At 36.0% G+C, this 22348-nt stretch overlaps 1 protein-coding gene across 1 annotated transcript in view; it reads left to right on the top strand.

Annotated features, from left to right (window-relative positions):
- LOC128664462 (follistatin-related protein 4-like) overlaps positions 1-22348 on the top strand; it is a 1075469-nt gene that overhangs the window by 995335 nt on the left and 57786 nt on the right. Inside the window, exon 10 of the mRNA XM_053719289.1 lies at positions 15088-15114. Coding sequence (XP_053575264.1) covers positions 15088-15114 — 27 coding nt within the window. The remainder of the gene's footprint in view (positions 1-15087; positions 15115-22348) is intronic.

A 22348-nucleotide genomic window follows, 5' to 3' on the forward strand; every position in this document is an offset into this window, starting at 1 on the left:
CTTTAGTTAGTTTATGTAATTGTATTTAATTGTAGTTATTTGTAGTTAATTTATTTAATTAATTTAATGATAGTGTAGTGTTAGGTTTAATTGTAACTTAGGTTAGGATTTATTTTACAGGTAAATTTCAGTTTATTTTAGCTAGGTAAGCTATTAAATAGTTAATAACTATTTAATAGCTATTGTACCTAGTTAAAATAAATTGAAATTTGCCTGTAAAATAAAAATAAATCCTAAGATAGCTACAATATAATTATTATTTATATTGTAGCTATATTAGGGTTTATTTTAAAGGTAAGTATTTAGTTTTAAATAGGAATAATTTATTAAAGTATAGTGTAGTGTTAGGTGTAATTGTAACTTAGGTTAGTTTTTATTTTACAGGTAAATTTCTCTTTATTTTAGCTAGGTAGCTATTAAATAGTTAATAACTATTTAATAGCTATTGTACCTAGTTAAAATAAATTGAAAGTTACCTGTAAAATAAAAATAAATCCTAAGATAGTTACAATATAATTATTATTTATATTGTAGCTATATTAGGGTTTATTTTAAAGGTAAGTATTCAGTTTTAAATAGGATTAATTTAGTTAATAATAGAAATATTATTTAGATTTATTTAATTAATATTTAAGTTAGGGGGGTGTTAGGGTTAGACTTAGGTTTAGGGGTTAATAAATTTATTACAGTGGTGGCGGTGTAGGGGGGGCAGGATAGGGGTTAATAAATGTATTATAGGTGTAGGGGGGGCAGATTAGGGGTTAATAAGTTTAATATAGGTTGCGGCGGGGTCCGGGAGCAGCGGTTTAGGGGTTAAACTATTTATTTAGTTGCGGCGAGGTGTGGGATCAGCAGGACAGGGGTTAATAACTTTATTATAGAGGGCGGCGGTATAGGGAGGGCAGGATAGGGGTTTCTAGGTATAATGTAGGTTGCGGCGGTGTCCGGGAGCAGCGGTTTAGGCGGTAATACATTTATTATAGTTGCGGCGGGGTCAGGGAGCGGCAGTTTAGGGGTTAATATGTATAGAGTAGCTTGTGGTGGGCTCCGGGAGCAGCGGTTTAGGGGTTAATCATTTTAATATAGCTTGCGGTGGGCTCCGGGAGCGGCGGTTTAGGGGGTAATAACATTATTTAGTTGCGGCGGTGTAGGGGGGGACAGCTTAGGGGTGTTTAGACTCGGGGTACATGTTAGAGTGTTAGGTGTAGATAACTCCCATAGGAATCAATGGGTGTCTGGCAGCAGCGAACTTGTACTTTCGCTATGGTCAGACTCCCATTGATTCCTATGGGATCCGCCGCCTCCAGGGCGGCGGATTGAAAACCAGGTACGCTGGGCCGGAAAAGTGCCGAGCGTACCTGCTAGTTTTTTGATAACTAGCAAAAGTAGTCAGATTGCGGAACATCTGTAGTAGGGACTGAGTCCGGCGGATCGAAGCTTACGTCACAAAATTCTACTTTTGCCGGTCTCTAGCCTTTGATAACTAATGTGAATCAGCCTCGCCACAAATACGCTGCGGAATTCCAGCGTATTTGAGGTTGACGGCTTGATAACTACCCCTCATGGTGTGCTAAAAGAGCGTGCACCCTGAGTTGCAATGGAAATGAACAGGTATGGAAGTTATTCTAGCGTGTGTTCTATCTCAGGAGTGCTGTTCTCTCTCTTCTGATATGTATATATCTCTGTTAAAGCCCTTTGCTGCCTTCTTTTTCTAACACATCAGACCTCATATCTTTGAACACTTTTATAACTTTTTGTAAAATTGTTTTAAAATAATTTTATTAGATCATGTTATTATGAGTGTAACTGTACTTTGTACTGTATTTTTGGTGTTTTTTTTTGTTTTGTTAAAAAGTTATTCAGAGCATCACGCGTTCGCATTTACGTTCAAGTTGTAATACGACTGATATATTCGATGTGCGTAAACACGTGTAACTGCCTATCACTCTGGCCTGGATTGTTTAGTATACAAGGTGTCTTGTGTTGTTAGAGAATAGAGAGACATGCAAATAAAACAGATACTCTGTATGAAAGACTGAGGTATAAAGACATTCTGAACCCTTTAAAAGTGAATTTACCCCTGTAATATGTCTAGTTTTCCATATTATATTTTATGATGTAAAATCTATTATATTTAATAAAAGATTTGAACAAAACAATATTTTAATAAAAATGCCACATTTGAATATTACAAATATTTATTGAATCTATTCAATTTATACAGTAAAATGTAAAAAAAACATTCTTTATTATATGCAATTTATAAACTGTGACAGGTTCATCTTTTAATCAAGTGGATTGTCCATTAATTTTACATCACTATATGTTCTGAACAGCTTCCTAGAATTTGATTGCCTAATAATGTACTCAATTTGGCAAGTTCATTAGTTGATTTGACCTAATGTCAGTCTATAATAGGAATCCATCACCAGAGGCAATTTCAGCTTTATAAACATTTCATGGTATTTACATTTATTTTTGATGAGCTCTGATATAAGGTTCTTGTAACAAAACAAATGAAAGAATTGAGTGATGATGCTCTGGTGATCAGATATTCATGGGCAGGCCAGATGACAAGAAGATGTCACCTTTGACTTAAAGAAATAAAAAATCCAATTCAATTATTTCAAAGCAATAAAGATAAGAAAACATCACCATTTTATCTGACTTAATTAAATTATCATAGATGGTTGGTAAAGTAGCTTCATTCAGGTGAAAAAAATGGCAGCATATCATTTTTATGGCACAGTTGAAGACAAATGTTATTGAATGCTTCCATAACATAAAAAAATATAAATGATAATTTATAAATAACTAGTCCTAAAGCCCGTTCACACGGGCCATGCTGTGCAGTACAGCGGTCTCTCTCTCTCTCTTCTCCTCCTCCCCCCCTGTACCTGAGCCTCGCGCTGCTGTATTGTCAATCGGGTTGTATCTGATCCTCGCACTGCTGTTGCAATTGCGGGGCTGCGCGTGAGGTCGGATGGGTGCGCGTGCGAAGGTCTATGCTCAGCTGTCGGAGGTGCGCGTGCAGGGATCTAAGGCCAAGTGTTTGTCTCTACTGCGCATGACGGCTTCAGACAAACACTTGGCCTTTTATAATATAGGATTATTCAGTTATAAACAGAACATTCTTGAAATCCATACAGTGTCAGCGTTTATTGTTGGAATAGAGCTTACTAGTATCATTCAGGAGGAATCATTTTGGATTTAATAGATGGCACATTAAACATAGATGATGGATTAATAAATAATGTTTTGAAAGCTGGCAGACTCGTATATTTTCTCTAAATCAAATATGAAAGATTTGCTTAATGACTAATGTGCATATTATGATTCACATCAGCCAACTCAGCAATTAATATTTTCCGTAATAAAAACATTGTAGTTCATAATTACCTTTATTAATTTAATAGTTATATAAGTAGCTGCAGCCACACTATAAAATCGCTCACACATTAGCTAATTCAGTATCTTAAAGGGACATTTTGGTTTATAAATAGAATGCTGTATTTCTTATGTGCATTTTAGTTTTAAGCAAATGATCTTACAAATCCTAATGCATAAGAGTTTGTCATGTAAAAAACATTGAGCTTGATCACGTTGCTCACAACCGTTATCTGTGCAGGGTGCGTTATCCTTAGCGCGACCTTGCACAAGAATAGTTAGTATTACAAGTGGATGGTAAATAAAAGGTTTATCAGAGAATCTTCATATGACAGCATTTTTTTTTGTTCACATTTTAATTTGAATGGATAAAACAGGGGGTGCTGTTATCACTCATATTACAATGGCTGCAAGTTTGAAAACCTTGGGAAAAGATATGCAAGGCCCTTTGCAATTATGAGCCCTATATCTTTAACCCCCATAAAAGGTTAAAACATAACAACTTTGTCCTTGGCGAACTGCAATGCCACCTCTGGTAACAATTATGCTAGTGAGCTAATTAGGTTATGTGTATATAGAAGATACATATAGACGTATGTATAATCTAAGCACCTTCTGCATCCTTATCTGGTGTCATAAAACACGCATGTTTTGACTTGTATTTAGCTCTTTTTATGACATAAATGTGTAATAAATAGGTATTTATTTATTTTTTACAAATGCTATTCTCTTATAAAATAGAGCATTTTAATTTTATATGTGAACACTGTATAAGCTGAAATATTAACTATATCTAATTATCTAGCCACAAATAATTAAACATTTCCATGTTTTTAATTTAAAAATGTTAGATGTAGTTTGACTATTTACTATGGATATTCAAACCATTTAAATATATTTTTAAAGTATGCATTTATATATTAATTTAAATCAAGCTTTGTATATATGTGAGATTTTCTGGTGTATTTATAAAAAGTAACCAGTAAATAAATTAATATCACATAGATATTAGCTGTTGTGTGGCAAAGATAATCTATTGTATAAGTTGAATTGATCACAGAACATTGTTATTAAGCATGACAGTGACTAAACATTTTGGGGGGCACTGCAACCCTTCATCAGAAAACCAAATGAAATTAAATATCAAGCTCAAGTGAAATACAAAGTGAAAAATAAAGTTGAACATTATTTAATAGTAGTATTGAAGGGACATTCCAGCCAAATTTACAATCCATGGATGCATCTCAGTTTTGAATAGAAACATTTTTATAATCTACATGTATTAGCAAAAATGCTTCCAGATATCGTGTTTTCGCAATAGTTTGCATGCAGGTTAAATTGCGCTCGTAATACAAGTTAAAAGTAAATGCAAACGCATGAGCTCAATCGCTATTTAAGCTAGAATGATTATCGCGACCTCAGAGCTGCGGTTAACTGCTTTGCAAAACAAAAAAGTGCCACAAAACATAAAAAATACATTACAAAATACAGTTATACTCATAATAACACTAATATATTTATTTACAAAAATTGCACAAAGTTATAAAGGCTCAAAGATATGAGGTCTCAGGTGTTAACAAAAAGGCAAGCAAAGGGCTTTAACATTAAGATACAAACATGTACATGTCTAAAGATGAATATGGATATATATATATATATATATATATATATATATATATATATATATATATATACAGTATATCTATATCTATATATATATATATATATATATATATATATATATATGTCTGTATATGTGTACATATGTATTTATATGTGTATATATGTATTTACAGATATATATATACACATATAAACACAAAAGTATATTTTACGTACACATATATAGACATATATAGAAGTGTATTAGAGTAGAGCCCTTTACAGTTAAGTAGATACAAACATATAAAAACATATTTATGCAATATTTATTTTTAGTAAAGTGTTATACTCTGCATTTACTATAAATATATCACAATCCAATGTTCTGCACATAGCAGTATATGTCTATTTATTTATAAATATATATTAACATATATATATATATATATATACCTATATATAATCATGTATATATCTATACATGTATGTATATATATATATTTATATATATGCTCATATATATATATACAAATATATATATATATATATATATATATATATATATATATATATATATATATATATATACAGTGTATATATGTATGTATAGGTATAGATATATATTGTACCAAAATACCATTATATATATGTAGACATTTGTATGTATGCATAAATATAACATATTCTCATGTCGGGCTAGCGCACATGAGATTATTTGATCGGGTTTGCAGACAATCTGTGAGTTATTATTTTTTTTTTTACTTTTTTTTGCTCCATTGACTTATCACCCGCGCTTTATTGCAAGTTTGGCTTTTTGCGCCTGTTGGGTTAATGCAAGAGCGATAACTTTTACTTTCAAGTCATAAAACCAGCACAAAACAGTAAGAATTTTTTTTTAAAAAAATTTGCTCGGAACTATATACCAGCACAGCAGATGCTTGTAGTGGACTTCATAGAAGATCATTCAGCTAGATTACGAGTTTTGAACACTATAGGGATTTTAACAAAAGTGGTGTTATTTCACCTCCCTATAGCGCTGGTATTACGAGTTTTAAAAAAGCAGGCTTGTGCGGGCTAAATGGTTGTGTTGAGCTCCATACACGATTTACCCATCAATGGGTATAGCCGGCAAAAAAAGCCTAACACCTGCGATTGCGGAAACAAAAGCTCCATGTCTATGGGGAAATAAAAAGTTAAGTTTAAACCTAACACAAACCCTGAGTCTAAACATCCCTAATCTGCTGCCTCCGACATTCTGCCACCTACATACAGTTATTAATCACTTATCTGCCGCCCCCAATATCGCCTTCACCTACATACAGTTATTCACCCCTAATCTGCTGCCCCCGATATCGCCGCCACCTACATACAGTTATTAACCCCTAATCTGCCACCCCCAACATCGCCGCCACCTACATAAAACTATTAACCCCTAATCTGCTGCTCCTGATGTCACCACCACTATACTAAAGTTATTAACCCCTAAACCTCTGGCCTCCCACATCACTACCACTAAATAAATCCATTAACCCCTAAACCTAACCCTAACCTAGCATGCAATTTTAAGCAACTTTGTAATTTACTCCTATTATCAATTTTTGTTCATTCTCTTGCTTTCTTTATTTGAAAAAGAAGGCATCTAAACTATTTTTTTGGTTTAGGACCATGGAAAGCACTTTTTTATTGGTAGGTGAATTTACCCACAAATCAGCAAGAACAACACAGTGTGTTCACCAAAAATGGGCCGGCATCTAAACTTACATTCTTACATTTCAAATAAAGATACCAAGAGAATGAAAATAATTTGATAATAGGAGTAAATTAGAAAGTTGCTTAAAAGTGCATACTCTATCTGAATCATGATAGAAAAAAATGGGTTCAGTGTCCCTTTAAGTTTTTTTTGGGTGGGTTTTATTTTTTAGTCTAGGGTCTGGGCATGTAAAAGAGCTAAATGCCCTTTTAAGGGCAATGCCCATACAAATGCCCTTTTCAGGGCAATAAGGAGCTTAGTTTTTTTTAGATAGTTATTTTATTTGGGGGGTTGGTTGTGGGGGTGGTGGGTTTTACTGTTGGGGGGGGTGTTTGTGTTTTTTTACCGGTAAAAGAGCTGTTATCTTTGGGGCAATGCCCCACAAAAGGCCCTATTAAGGGCCATTGGTAGTTTATTGTAGGCTAGGTTTTTTTTATTTTGGCGGTGCTTTTTTATTTTTGATAGGGCTATTAGATTAGGTGTAATTCTTTTTTTTATTTTTGATCATTTGTTTCTTATTTTTCGTAATTTAGTGGGGTTTTTTGTAATTTAGTTTTTTTTTGTAATTAGATACTTTTTGTAGTAGTGTTAGTATTTAAGTTTAATTTAATTGGTAGTTAGTTTAATTGTAGTTTAATAATTATCTTAGTTTAATTGTTAGTTTAAAATTAATTTATTTAATTTGACAGGTAAGTTTTAATTAAATTTAAGATAGGGAAATTGTAATTTTAATATAAAGTTAGGGGGGCAATAGGTTTAGGAGTTAATAGTTTATTTTAGTATTTTCTGTTGTGGGGGGGCTTTTGGTTTAGGGGTTAATAGTTTATTTTAGTATATCTCATTGTGGGGGACTTGCGGTTTAGGGGTTACTAGATTTATTATAGCGACGGTATGGGCGGACGGCAGATTAGGGGTTAATTATATTTAAATAGTGTTTGCGATGTGGGAGGGCGGCGGTTTAGGGGTTAATAGGTTTATTATAGTGGCGACAATATTAGGGAGCTGCGGAATAGGGGTTAATACATTTTAAAAGTGGCGGCGATGTCCGGAGCGGAAGATTAGGGGTTAATAACTTTATTATAGTGTTTGCGATGCGGGAGGGCCTCGGTTTAGGGGTTAATAGGTAGTTTATGGGTGTTAGTGTACTTTTTAACACTTTAGTTATGAGTTTTATGGTACAGCTCTGTAATGTACAACTCATAACTACTGACTTTAGATGGCGATCTTGTGGTTATAGAGTGTACCGCTCACTTTTTGGCCTCCCAGGCAAACTGTTAATACCGGCGCTATGGGAGTCCCATTGAAAAAGGACTTTTTAAAAAGTGCGGTACTGACATTGCATGACAGGCTAAAAGGTGTGTGGTACACCTATACCGGCAAGGCTCGTAATAGCAGCGTTAGGGAAAATGAAGCGGTATGGGCCATAACGCTGCTTTTTCACTCATAACGCCAAACTTGCAATCTAGCTGATAGTAAATAGCTAATTTGATGAGGACAATAAACAACTGCCAGTTTTGATCATTCATATCTATCTCCATGTCTTATTATCAGTATGTAATGTGCTGAGTCTTAATTAATTTTTTTCAGTTGAGAAGACTTTGGCAACAGCTCAATTATAGTTTGTAATGTTGGCTACTGATTCTACATTAAGCATCCCACAAGGAAAAGTCTCTGGTGAATACTGATGTGGAAGCCCAATGTATAAAGTAGAAAATGCAATATCAAGTATTCAAAGCTTTATGGGGAAAGGATTCCATCTCAGTAGTTTAGGAAAGTGTAGTAATGAACCTTCATGACAGAAGTCACTTACTGACCAAATGAAAGGGTCTACTCACAATAGTGGGTGGGAATTGACCAAGCCATACAGCAGACCCCTTATCCATTGAACTGATATGAGTGAGGGCCACCATGATTCCAAATTTCTGACACATTTTAAGTCATCTGCAAATAATCAGGGTTTATATATATATATATGAAGTCTTATGGTTCTGGGTATACACATATATTTTTACATATTTACATATGTATTTTTGTATAGGTATTTAAGGTTTGGAAGTCTTTATTTAATAAGTACAATGTACAAAGTAATTTTAAAAACAATTTTACATTCTTGTAACTTATGTAAAAAAAAAAATCTTAAAGGGACATAAAGCCCAACATTTTTCTTTCATGATTTAGAGCATACTATTTTAAACAACTAATTACATTACTCCTATTATCAAATTTTCTCTTTCTCTTTGTATCTTTTGTTGAAAATCAAGGACGTAAGCTCAGGAGCCTGCACATGTCTGAAGCAATATATGGCAGCAGTTTTGCAAGAATGTTTTCCATTTGCAAGAGCACTAGATGGCAGCTCTATTTCCTGCCATGTAGTGCTCCAGACACCTACATAGGTATCTCTTCAACAAAAATATAATGGGAATAAAGCATATTTGATAATAGAAGTACATTAGAAATCTCTTAAAATGGTATGCTCTGTCTGAATCACAAAAGACGTCTCTTGTTTTCATATCCTTTTAAGATTTGGATTTTTTCTTACAGTACAGTATTGAGATCAAAGCGATATGTGTACTTCAAGGCAGTATTAAAGTGCCATGATACCCAAATGTTGAAACACTTGAAAGTGCTCCCTAAAGACTCTACTGTTCAAGGATGCATACAACCTACGCTAACCTTTCTTTATACCAGTTCCTCTCCTCCATTGCTATCCCCTGAACCCCCTTAGCATAAGCTTAAGAGTCCAGCTGTTTGTTGATCACCTTCTCAAGAGCTGACTACAGCAGTTCAACTCTTGACAGGGCCCTCTACCCATTTGATCCCTATCATTGTTTTGTTGTACTCCGCCTTTGTTAATAGCACTGCGGAATCTGTTGGCGCTCTACAAATAACCGATAATAAAGTGATGCAGCATAGCTGTAAAAAGCGGACTAGAAAATATCACTTGAACATCTCTATGTAAAAAAGAAAGATATTTTACCTCAAAAATTCCTCAGTAGCCACATCCCATTGTAAAGGACCTCTAAGCAGCAAATCAGTTTGTCTGTCCCGGGACAGCTAAGGGAGTGAGCTTACGTGCACACTCATCTTATTTCCCTATTCAGTTTAAGGAAGTTTACTATGAAATCTCATGAGAGTTAAGTGAAATCTCATGAGATCACAGTAAAAGAGTTCATGACCTCAGCACTGTTGATGCTGATTGGCTGCTGTTCATTTCTTCATTTTTTTTTTTTTTACCTGCAGCTAAGCAATAAAGAAGTATATTTTTTTACACAGAACTTCCTCTGCTGAGCTGAGGAAATTGTGAGATAAAATATCTTCCTTTTTTACATAGAGATGATCAGGTGATATTTTCCTGTCAGCTTTTTACAGTTATACTGCATCAGTTTCAAGTGATTTAGCATATGAGTATTATGTCCCTTTAAGGAACAAATGCACGTTTAAAAATATTTTATAAGAACATACATTTCAAACACATTGGACTAGATTACAAGTGGCAAGCCATTTAGCACTTTCTCTCACACACAAACACCGCCAGCAGTAAACTTTTAACGTGCGCAGGTTAGCTAAGGATGTGTACACACTCACAAGAAATAAATAATTTTCTTTTGTTGCTATATTGACGACCTTCTTTTTATATGGAATGGAGTCCAAAGAGTTTGTAAATGTGATGAATGCCAATGAAGTAGGCATAGAATTGACATTTGAAATTTATCAATGATTTATATATTGCCTTAAAGGGAACATCAGAAAGGAAAATAATCTTAAATGTATATAGAAAACTAATTGCAGGTAATACCCTGTTTCATGCAAATTGCACCAAGGGTAATACCTATGAACATCAAGCAGACCTGCTACAAGATAGGCTTCTGGCTTTAGGGTACTCTAAATTATTAGTTTCACAAAAGAGAGCAGAAATTGACTCTAAAATTAGATAAAATATTTTAAAAATAAATAACAAAAATGAAATGAATGAGAATGTAAAATCAACAAACAAAATACCAAAAGTTACCTTTGTGACACAATTTAGTAGTCAGTTTAATCAGATTTGTGAAATTAGTTTGCAAACATTTTTCTATGCTTACGGCAGATGACGGTTTAACAGATGTGGCCAAAAAAGGATATATAGGCAATTGAGTGGCTCCCACTAAGTTGAAACAAAAAACTCTAAAATCGTGGTTACAGTGCAAGGGAACTTTCAGATGGTTACCCTCAATGTAAAGCATGTGATTACCTCTCAATATGGGACAATTTCATGAGCATGACCACTAGAGAAGCTTTCAAACAAAAACATTGCCCAAATGGTAGATCTGTGTATGCAGTTTATTTGTTAACTTGCATAGAATGGGAAAAACAATGTGTTGGACTCACAACACATGAAGTAAGATCAAGGATACATGAACCTTTATCAAATATTAAAAGTGGGACTCTCTCCACAACACTAATCCAACATTTTAAACAAGACAAGGATGCATCCTCATTAAAGGGACATTATACACTAGATTTTTCTTCGAATAAATGTTTTGTAGATGATCCATTTATATAGCCTATACAAGTTTTTTTTAATGTATAGTTTTGCTTATTTTTAAATAACATAGCTCTGATTCAGACTCCTAACCAAGCCCCAAAGGTTTAGGAGAATACTGATGTATAACTACTCCAGCTGTTTGTGTAAAGGGTCTTTTCATATGCAAAGGAAGGGGGAGGGGAGTGTCTGCTATTTCCCACTTGCAGTGGGTTTTCCAGCTACCTTTTTAAAAGAGCTAAACTGGGAGCTTCTAAATACGTTTTTAAATGGTTTGATACTGGATTTTTAGATCAGAATTTGTGCATATTATTCTTTATAGTAGTGTCTATTACATGCAGTTATATGAAAATTGGTGTATACTGGCTCTTTAAGATGGTATATAAATGAAGCAATCAGAGATTAAAAAAGGGGTGTTTAAAATAAAAATCTTGGAGAAAAGGGAAGTATATTGGATACACAAACTCCAAACTAGTTTTTAAAAACCCCAATAAATACAGGTGCACTTTCATTCATCAAAAACTTTACATTTCACTTGTTTTGTTAAAATACTTATCTTTTAATCTTGAAAGCCGATCCAGCAATTCCCCCTCCTGCCACTTGTCACTTCATATGTCAGCAATGACGAATATGACATCCCCCAAGGGGAATCATTGCCTGAGGCAACCCCGTTATTGGAGGAAGCTGGATTCGTAATTTTTGACATATGAAGAGTCATAGGTGGTATATAAAAACAATTACAGGGATCAAATGGGTAGAGGGTCCTGACGAGAGTTGCACTGTTGCAGTCGGCTCTTATGAAGATGGACTACAAACAGCTGGGCTTATAGGCTTACATGCTATTGGGTTAAGGGGATAGCAATAGAGATAGGAAAGTTAATGTAGGCTGTATGCGTCCCTGAATAGTAGAGTCTTCAGGGAGCACTTGAAGCTTTTAAAACTAGGGGAGAGTCTTGTGGAGCAAGGCAGAGAGTTCCATAAGATGGGAGCCAGTCTGGAGAAATCTTGTAAACGGGAATGTGAGGAGGTAACAAGAGAGGAGGAGAGTAGGAGATCATGAGCAGAGCGAAGGGGTCGGGAGGGAGAGTATCTGGAGACAACCTCTGAGATGTAGGGGGAGCAATGCAGTTGAGGGCTTTATAAGTCAGAGTGAGAATTTTGCATTTAATCCTGGCGGCAAGAGGAAGCCAGTGAAGGGATTGGTAGAGAGGTGCGTCAGATGAAGAGCAATGTTTAAGGAAGATGAGCCTGGCAGAGGCATTCATTATCGATTGTAAAGGGGCTAGGCAGAGGATGGAGTTGCAGTAGTCAAGGCGGAAAGGATGAGAGAGTGGATTAAAATCTTAGTTGTGTCTTGTGTAAGGAAATGTCTGAATTTAGCGATGTTTTTAAGGTGGAAGCGGAAGGCTTTAGCCAAGGACTGAATGTGAGGAGTGAAAGAAAGATCTGAGTCAAGTGTGACCCCCAAGACATCGGGCATGTGAGGTTGGGGTAATGAAGGAGTTATCAACAGTTATAGAGACATGGGGTGGAGATTTTGGAAGAAGGGTGGAAAATAAGGAGCATATACTAGTTTTTCAAGAAGCTTTGAGGCAAGAGGGAGTAGGGAAATAGGGCAGTAGTTGGATGGGGGGGAGGTTGGATCGAGAGAAGTTTTTTTGAGGATAGGTGTGACTAATGCATGTTTAAGAGATGTGAGAACTATACCAGTGCTGAGGGAGAGGTTGAAGATGTGTGTGTGTGTATAGGGGTAAGGGTAGAAGAGAGGGAAGGGAATAGTTGTGAGGGGATGGGGTCGAGGGGACAGGTAGTGAGGTGAGAGGATAGTATAAGGGCAAAAATGTCTTCCTCTGTAACAGGGGCAAAAGAGATAAATTTATGGCTATGTGAGTTTTGAATGATTGTGAGCTTTTGAGGGGGTGGGAGACCGGTAGTGTGTTGAGAGCTGATGTAATTTCTGATGGAGTCGATTTTGTTGTTGAAGTAGCTTGCAAAATCTTGAGCTGGGAGAAAACTGTGGTGGGGGTGGGCGGAGAAGAGTATTGAATGTGGAGAACAGACGTTTTGGGTTTGAAGAGAGAGTAGAGATAAGAGTGGAGAAGTAATGTTGCTTATATAGATTAAAGACAGAATAGTAAGAATTCAAGATGAATTTATAGTGAAGAAAGTCAGCAGAACTCTGAGATTTCCTCCAGCAGTACGGGAACATCTACATAGGTACCGTGTCAGAGGTATCACTTATAAAACTTTCAGCTGGCACACTCTTAAATACACACTCTTAATATTTACTAATCCCTTAAAAGTTTCTCTGTATACTAGTTGTGAAAATACTAATTGTATTTTTTGATAATCATAACTTCATATTAGATTATATTTGAGCAACTAAAGTATAGAGATCTAATTAGGGATAGATCATGCAATTAATGAATTGATGGAGACATTAGCCTACAAAATTTATATGCTTAGTAAAATTTTAATTATCTTTTTTTGTAGTGCATTTTTGTAAGTTAATACAACCTTCATTATAACATACCAATAGAAGGTAATGAATGTCTACGATGCTATATAAAAATGCAACAAGTTCTCACAATCAGATGAGTTATTGCAAAGTGTAATTCCCTTAATTGTTATACACAACTAAATCTCATTGGCTAGAATGAATTGCTTTTATCCAATAGCTTTGGATGTATGGCTTTAATTTGTAAGGAATGGTAGGTTCTCTCACAGCTATTAGAACGGCTATCGCTGAAACGCATAATCTGAGATGATCTGCTAGCCGTGATATCCTTTTAAGTTTTACTCTACTGCCGGTGCACCTTTTGTTTAGTGATTTAGCATGAAATGTAATAAAGTAATACAGAAAACCGTTTTTTAATGGTAGATACACTATATTATTACAAGACATGTATAGCATTTTGTTGTTAATATATACAGTATTCAGATGAGGGCATTGTTTGACATATAAAATTAACTTTGCAGACGTATATTGATATTCTTTTGATGTCATCTGTACCTGTACACTAAGAATTAAATAAGTTAATAAAAAATTTTATTGTAGGTTTATAAATTCATGATAAAAACTATTTTTTAAAAATAGACAACTAAAAATATGATTATTTTACAACTAAGGGCCAGATTATAAGTGGAGCGCAAAATATAGTTTTCGCAAAAGCGATATTTACACTCCACTTAGTAATACCAATGCACGCAAATGTGTGCAGGTATTACACATTAGTTGCGAGTCGAACATGAGGTTGCATTGGCATTGCACAGAAGCTTTGCACTCATGAGAGCGTGCTTCCATAGGCTCCAAATAGTCTCTTTCTCGTGCTATCAGACACGGCATGAGAACTAGAGCAGCGAAAGAGGTAAGTCACATAGCATTGGCCAGCAGATTGTAAATGTATATCAATATATACATATATATTTATGTGTTAATATGGGGGTTATTTTGCTAATTGCTATGGCGAGCTTGTGGTATAAATTTTCAGCCACTTGTAATGGCTGGTTATTTATTGCATGCCCGTAAATGGGCGAATTAGCCGGTTTACGGCACACAATAAATAAGTGCTCCACTTGTAATTTAGCTCTAAATGTCTAGAAACAATTTAATTGCTGTACTTACATAAAGTAAATCTGCAAATCTGACTCATGGTAAACACCACAAGTTCTAATATGAGTACTGTGCATCACTACATTGCATATAAAATAATGTAAATGTCAAAATTAAGCTCTTTAATATTTAATGTTCTCATTCTGTTGCTGACAATATGTCTTTTTCTCTCTTTTTTTATTATTTGGCTTCATAAATCCTTGGATCATACAGTAGCAAATATACTGTGGCGAGAAGAAGGTAAGAATTAAAAAAAAAATTGGGGTGGGGGGTATCACTGGTATCGAAAATGATAATCATTTTCTGATATTTCATATCTTTGCTATCTCAGTTTATTCAGTCAGTAGTGCTCAATGATGTATGTAAATGTTATTTTATTATAACAGCAAGAAGCCTTCAGTATTTTTATTTTATTCCTGTTTCAAATATAAATCCCTTTGTTGTCACTCTCCTACAAAACCAATTGAAACTGCAATTCTTTAAAGCCTGTTTTCAATGCAATATTAGTAATATATGCAAACATTGCACACTATACTAAAATATATATAGTTAAAATTACCTTTGATACATTTGATAGTGTATCTATCTCCATGGTTATATGCAGTAAGTGCAAGATTTAATTCTATCATTTGCTGTAACAGTGTTACATAGTATAATTGGAGCAAGATATACTTCAGTGTAACAATATCCATAACTATCCTTAAAAAACAAGCACCGCTCAAAAGTAGAACTATTAGGACCTTAAAACAGTAAATGCTTATTTCATTAACATAAATGTAAAAAGGATGTGGCCAACATCCTAATCAGAAAAATTACACGTAGTATTAACGTTTTATCGAAAATATTTTAAAATAATGAGTCTTTGTTTTGACATCTTACAACAAAGTCTCCAAAAATGTCTCCAAAATTATATAAATTGTATTCAATAAATTTGGTTTGATACAGTCTCAAGTGATAGTTCATGGTCTAATTATATACAAAACAATATACTAAAAGCTCTACTTTGGAGGCCTGCTTGTTTTTTTTTTTTTTTGGGGGGGGAGCTTGTGACTTGTATTGATTTATTTTTAGTGGATAACGAATTTTGTGAGCTACCAAATTTTTAAGGACTAATAAGGACTAATAAATAAATATTCAAGTAAAAAAGAAAACAAAAAGTGACAACAAGGTTGGGCCATAAGGCATTCTGAAAATAATAATCAGATGATTGTTAAAATAGAATGAGAAAATGCTTCCTTAGGCCTCAGACCGTATGTAAGTCGGACCAATGACAAACATGAAAGTAGTGAATTGGCCCTCAAGTACCAATTTTGTAACATAGTTTAGATATTTATAATTATATGGCTCTTAGGGCAATAGTAAGTGCCCTATACAGGTATACCCTTTCTAATTATGTAGCTTTGTTGATTGTTTCCAGTACAACCTCATCTATACATTTTTCACTGTAAACTTTCTTCTCATGTAATATAATTTTCAGCTCAACGAGATAAAGAACTAAGCTAAGTGAAGTTGTTAGTTTATCATGATTGACAGCTTTTGCTTTTTTTTATTTTCCTCTCTCACGTTCTGGTATTTTTTACCATTCTTTAATGTTGGTCATTTAAATATATTTTTTATTTATGCAAATTTTTTTTTTTTTTTAAATTCCTTAATTATATCCTAACAGATTCATTCTTATAACATTAATCAACAAGTTAACATGTTAAACATATTTATGGTGGTATCCCTGATAATGTACCCCTGATGGTGGTATCCCTGATAAGTATACACATTTTGTATAACAATTATTGTCTCCATTGTAAGTTTGAATTTTCCAAACCAAAAAAAGCTTATCTTCAAATAGAAAACGATTAATTGATGTGACATTGACAGAGGTGATAAATTCACCGATGAGATATCAAGTAAACCTACTTTACTAGCTTTGACCTATATGAGGGTCTAAAATAGAAAAATCAAATATCTAATTTCTTCTACTTGCTATTAGCTTTCAATTTAATTAAGTTAACCTCTAAAACCGTTTTTTTATGGAACATGAGCACCCGCACCTAATATTATTTTTTTTAGATACCCAATTACTTTCATTAGATAGGAATAGTTCACATACATCGGCAATATTTTAAAAACTAGGGTTTCTTTCATGTAATTGGCAAGAATCCATGAGCTAGTGATGTATGTGATATACATTCCTACCAGGAGGGGGCACAGTTTCCCAAACCTCAAATGTCTATAAATACACCTCCCACCACACCCACAACTCAGTTTTACAAACTTTGCCACCTATGGAGGTGGTGATTGGTGAAGTAAGTTTGTGCTTGATTTTTAAGATTTCTTCTATGATAAGCATGTCTAAGCATTCTGAAGCCCAATTCCTCTCAGAGTACAATGTTTTTCAGAGGGATGTAAAGAGAATATCACCTATTGATTTTGTGGTTTCTCTCACGGGAAATCTTTTCAAGGGTTCTCTGTTATCGGTCATAGGGATTCATCTCCTACCTCCCTTTTCAGATCGACGATATATACTCTTATATACCATTACCTCTGCTGATAGTTTTCAGTACTGGTTTGGCTGTCTGCTATATGTGGATGGGTGTCTTTCGGTAAATATATATCATTATTTAAGACACTCTCAACTATGGTTTGGTGCTTTATGTATTAATATAAAGTTTTAAATATATGTATTTTACTTATATTTGCCATGAGTCAGGTCTATGTATATTTCCCTTTGAAGTCTAAACAGTTTCAGTATAGGAATCATGTTGGGAATTTATTTAAAAGTTTTTACCTGGCAAATAAAAATACAAACATGCCCCCAACAGTAAAACCCACCACCCACACAACCAACCCCCACAAATAAAATTCTATCTAAAAAACCTAAGCTTCCCATTGCCCTGAAAAGGGCATTTGAATGGGCATTGCCCTTAAAAGGGCATTCAGCTCTTTTACATTGCCCTAACCCTAAGCTAAAAATAAAACCCACCCAATAAACCCTTAATACAACCTAACACTAACCCCCGAAGATCCACTTACAGTTTTGGAAGACCGGACATCCATCCTCATCCAGCCGGCAAAGTTCTTATCCAAGAGGCAAGAAGTCCTCAACGAAGCCAGGAGAAGTCTTCATCCAAGCGACAAGAATTCATCATCCAGGCGGGCAGAAGTCTTCATCCAGACGGCATCTTCTATCTTCTTCCATCTGGCGCGGAGCGGGTTTATCTTCAAGACATCCGGTGCAGAGCATCCTCTTCATACAGTTCCAGCTGTACACTGAAGGTTTCCTTTATGGGACGTCATCCAAGATGGCATCCCTTGAATACTGATTGGCTGATAGAATTCTATCAGTTAATTGGAATTCAAGGGACACCATCTTGGATAATAACTTTAGTATAGTGGCGGCGACATTGAGGGCAGTAGATTAGGGGTTAATAAGTGTAGTTAGGTGGCGGCGATTTTGGGGGCAGCAGATTAGGGGTTAATAACAGTAATGTAGGTTGCGACGATGTTAGGGACAGAAGATTAGGGGTTAATAAGTGTATGTAGATGGCGAAGACATTGGGGGCAGCTGTTTAGGGGTTAATAATATTTAACTAGTATTTGCGATGCGGGAGTGCGGCGGTTTAGGGGTTAATAGGTTTATTATAGTGGCGGTGATGTCCGGAGTGGCAGATTAGGGGTTAATAATTTTTATTTTAGTGTTTGCGATATGGGAGGGCCTCAGTTTAGGTAGTTTATGGGTGTTAGTGTATTTTGTAACACTTTAGTTATGAGTTTTATGGTACAGCTTTGTAACATAAAACTCATAACTACTGACTTTCAGGTGGCGGTACAGATTTTGTAGTTATAGCTCACTTTTTAGCCTGCCGGGCAAACTCGTAATACCGGCGCTGTGGAAGTCCCATTGAAAAAGGACTTTTTAAAAAGTGCGGTAGCGGCCAAAAAGGTGTGCACAATGTGCGGTACACCTATACCTACAACACCTGTAATACTAGCGGTAGTGAAAATGAGCCATAACGATGCTTTTTCACTCATAACACACAACTCATAATCTAGTTGATAGTAAAACATATGTCAGAGTCACCTAATTGAAACTATTTATAAACAATTATAGTATGAAGAAGGGGCTTGACCCTGAAACGCATAGTGGTAATGTATACACCAGTCTGGCCAGGGAAGTGTTTGCAGTCTTTTCGCTTTGAAAATCTGCATATTTATATATTTTTTTTTTTTTTAGTTCGTATACTACAATTGTTTATAGAGTTCATGTTTATACTGTCTATGTTATACATAATGTCCATTATGGGCTATTGATCAGACACCGATGTTTGCTTATACTTGAAAAACAGACACTAAAACACGCAATTGGGGCATTTGTTGGAAACTGTTAAAAGGTTTGCTATATATTAATGAGAAATTTTGTGAAACAATCTTATGTTGATTAATGTTTGCAATACAATTTTTTAAGTGTTTTTAACTGTGTGTTATATGAGATGGAAAAATAAAATATTGTTTTTTTGCATTGTGTTTTTAAAATTTGTTTTTAGCTGTATATAGCGCTGTTTACTTTTTTTTGTGGTACTCTCTCCTTTTATAAATAAGGTTACCAATGACCTACTTACAGCAAAATCCAAAGGCCACTTCTCTCTGCTTATCATCCTTGATCTGTCTGCGGCCTTTGACACTGTTGACCACCCTCTTCTGCTTCAAACCCTCCAATCCTTCGGCATCTGTGACACAGCTCTCTCGTGGTTCTCGTGGTATCTGACTAACCGTACATTTAGTGTAGCCTTCTCTGGAGCATCCTCTGCCCCGTTACCACTTTATGTTGGGGTACATCAAGGCTCTGTCCTCAGTCCCCTTCTCTTTTCAATCTACACGTCATTATTAGGTTCCTTAATAAAGTCCCATGGGTTTCAATATCATTTGTACGCCGATGACACCCAAATCTACCTCTCTGCACCAGACCTACCTCCTTCCTTACTAACCCGTGTCACTAACTGTCTTTCTCATATCTCATCTTGGAGGTCCTCTCACTACCTTAAGCTAAATCTCTCCAAAACTGAACTCCTTATTTTTCCCCCTTATACCAATGTCTCCACCCCAAAAATTTCTATAACTGTTGATAATTCCATCATTACTCCTACCCCGCATGCCCGATGTCTTTGGGTCACACTTGACTCAGATCTTTCCTTCACTCCTCACATTCAGTCCTTGGCTAAAGCCTGCCGCTTCCACCTTAAAAAACATCTCTAAAATTAGACATTTCCTTACACAAGATACAACCAATATTTTAATCCACTCTCTCATCCTTTCCCACCTCGAATACTGCAACTCCGTCCTCTCTGGTCTACCTAGCTGCCCCATAACTCCTTTACAATCCATTATGAATGCCTCTGCCAGGCTCATCTTCCTTACTCGTCGATCTTCATCTGCTGTGCCTCTCTGCCAATACCTTCACTGGCTTCCTCTTGCCTCTAGGATTAAATACAAAATCCTCACTCTGACATACAAAGCTCTCAACTGCACTGCTCCCCCCTACATTTCAGATCTTGTCTCTAGATACTCTCCCTCCCGTCCCCTTCGATAAGCTCAGGATCTCCTTCTCTCCTACTCTCTTGTTACTTCCTTACATTCCCATTTACAGGACTTCTCCAGACTGGCCCCCATCTTGTGGAACTCCCTGCCTCACTCCACAAGACTCTAGTTTTGATAGCTTCAATCGCTCCCTAAAAACTCTACTATTCAGGGATGCTTACAACCAACACTACCTTTCCTAACTCCATTGCTTTCCCCTTGAACCCATTAGAATGTAAGCCTATGAGCCCAGCTGTTTGCAGATTGCCTTCATAAGAGCCGACTACAACAGTGAAACTCTCGGCATGGCCCTCTACCCACTTGATCCCTGCAAAAGCTAACCTGTATACCAACTATGTTTACAGCACTGCGGAATCTGTTGGCGCTCTACAAATACCTGATGATACATATCAGGTTGTCACAAATTTGTCTATTATTTGTCAGGTTAGGAAATATCCAGAAGAAGACCCAAATGCTAGGGCGAACTTAAATAACACCCTTGCACTCTGAGTTTAATCCAGGACTTGACCCCACGACAACCTCCAAAAAACAAAGTACTCACGATATGGAGCAGGATTAGCCTGTGCCAAAGTAATTCATGATATCAGCCAGATAGACTTCTGAATAAGGAACTGGTTTCAGGAAATGTCTTTCACAGTATCAGGAGAGCAGGGATAGTCCACTTATACTCAGACAGAAGAAGGGTAAAACAGGAAACAGTTAATAATGCAGGAGTAGGTCATTTGTTATCAGGCAGTCTGAAGGTTAACACTGTGTAGACAGTCTTTGCAGAGTATGCAACAGGTAATCAGGCAGTTTGAGGGTTAACACTGAGTAGACAGTCTTTGCAGAGATTGGAAACAGGTAAACATGAAGATTGAAGGTTTCACAGAAATAACAGTATTTGAATAGTTTGGCAGTACACAGAGTAGTCTGAATATGCAGGGCTTGCAGCAGGTAAACAGGAAGTTTGAAAGTTTCACAAAACAAACAGTACTTGCATTGTTTGGAGACAGGTAATCAGGAGGTTGAAGGTTAATCCAGCATAGTAAATCCTTGAAGAGATTGTCAACAGAAAAGCAGCAGTTAGAGAGATTCCTCAGCGAAATCCTTTCAGAAGCCACAAAGTTAACAAACAAACTGGCACTGGAGAAACAAGAAGCCAAGAATAAAAAGCCTGGTTGTGACATCATCAGGAAGGGGTGGCTCAGACACCTGTCAATCAAGCACACAGAGAGGACTGCAGAGCTTCCCAGCTGCTGAGTGTGACAGTGCCCCCTCCTCAAGGACCCCTCCGGGGGACCCGACCTGGCAGGGTATTTCTTGTGAAAAGACTTGACAAGAGCTGGAGCATGAACATGAGAGGCCGGTTCCCAAGATCGTTCAGAGATAGGATAACCCTTCCAATGGACCAGGTAGTACAGCCGATTGCCCCGTAGCTTGGAATCGAGAATCTGGCTGACTTCAAACTGAGAAGTTCCCTCTACGGAAAGTGGAGGAGGTGGTTTACTCTTGATAGAGTACCGATTGTAGATGACTGGCTTGAGTAGGGAGACATGAAACACTGAATGGATCTTGAGAGTCTTGGGTAAGGCCAGGCGGTATGCAGAAGAACAAACTCTGGAAACAATTCGAAAAGGTCCAATGTACTTTGGACCCAACTTGGTACAAGGTTGTTTTAGACGTATGAATCTGGTGGATAAAAATACTCTGTCTCCAGTACGAAGTAAAGGAGCCTTGCACCTTCTGCGATCAGCATATTTCTTATGTCTTAAAGAAGAAGAGAGTAGATTTTGACGAATGAGTTGCCAGTGATTACTGAGATTTTTCACTATACGCTCCAGGGACTTCAGTAGAACTGGTAATCATAGGAAAGGTTCTAGGTTCAAATCCATAAGCTGCCTTA

Source organism: Bombina bombina, chromosome 6, assembly GCF_027579735.1.
Source record: "Bombina bombina isolate aBomBom1 chromosome 6, aBomBom1.pri, whole genome shotgun sequence".
Classification (NCBI taxonomy): domain Eukaryota; kingdom Metazoa; phylum Chordata; class Amphibia; order Anura; family Bombinatoridae; genus Bombina; species Bombina bombina.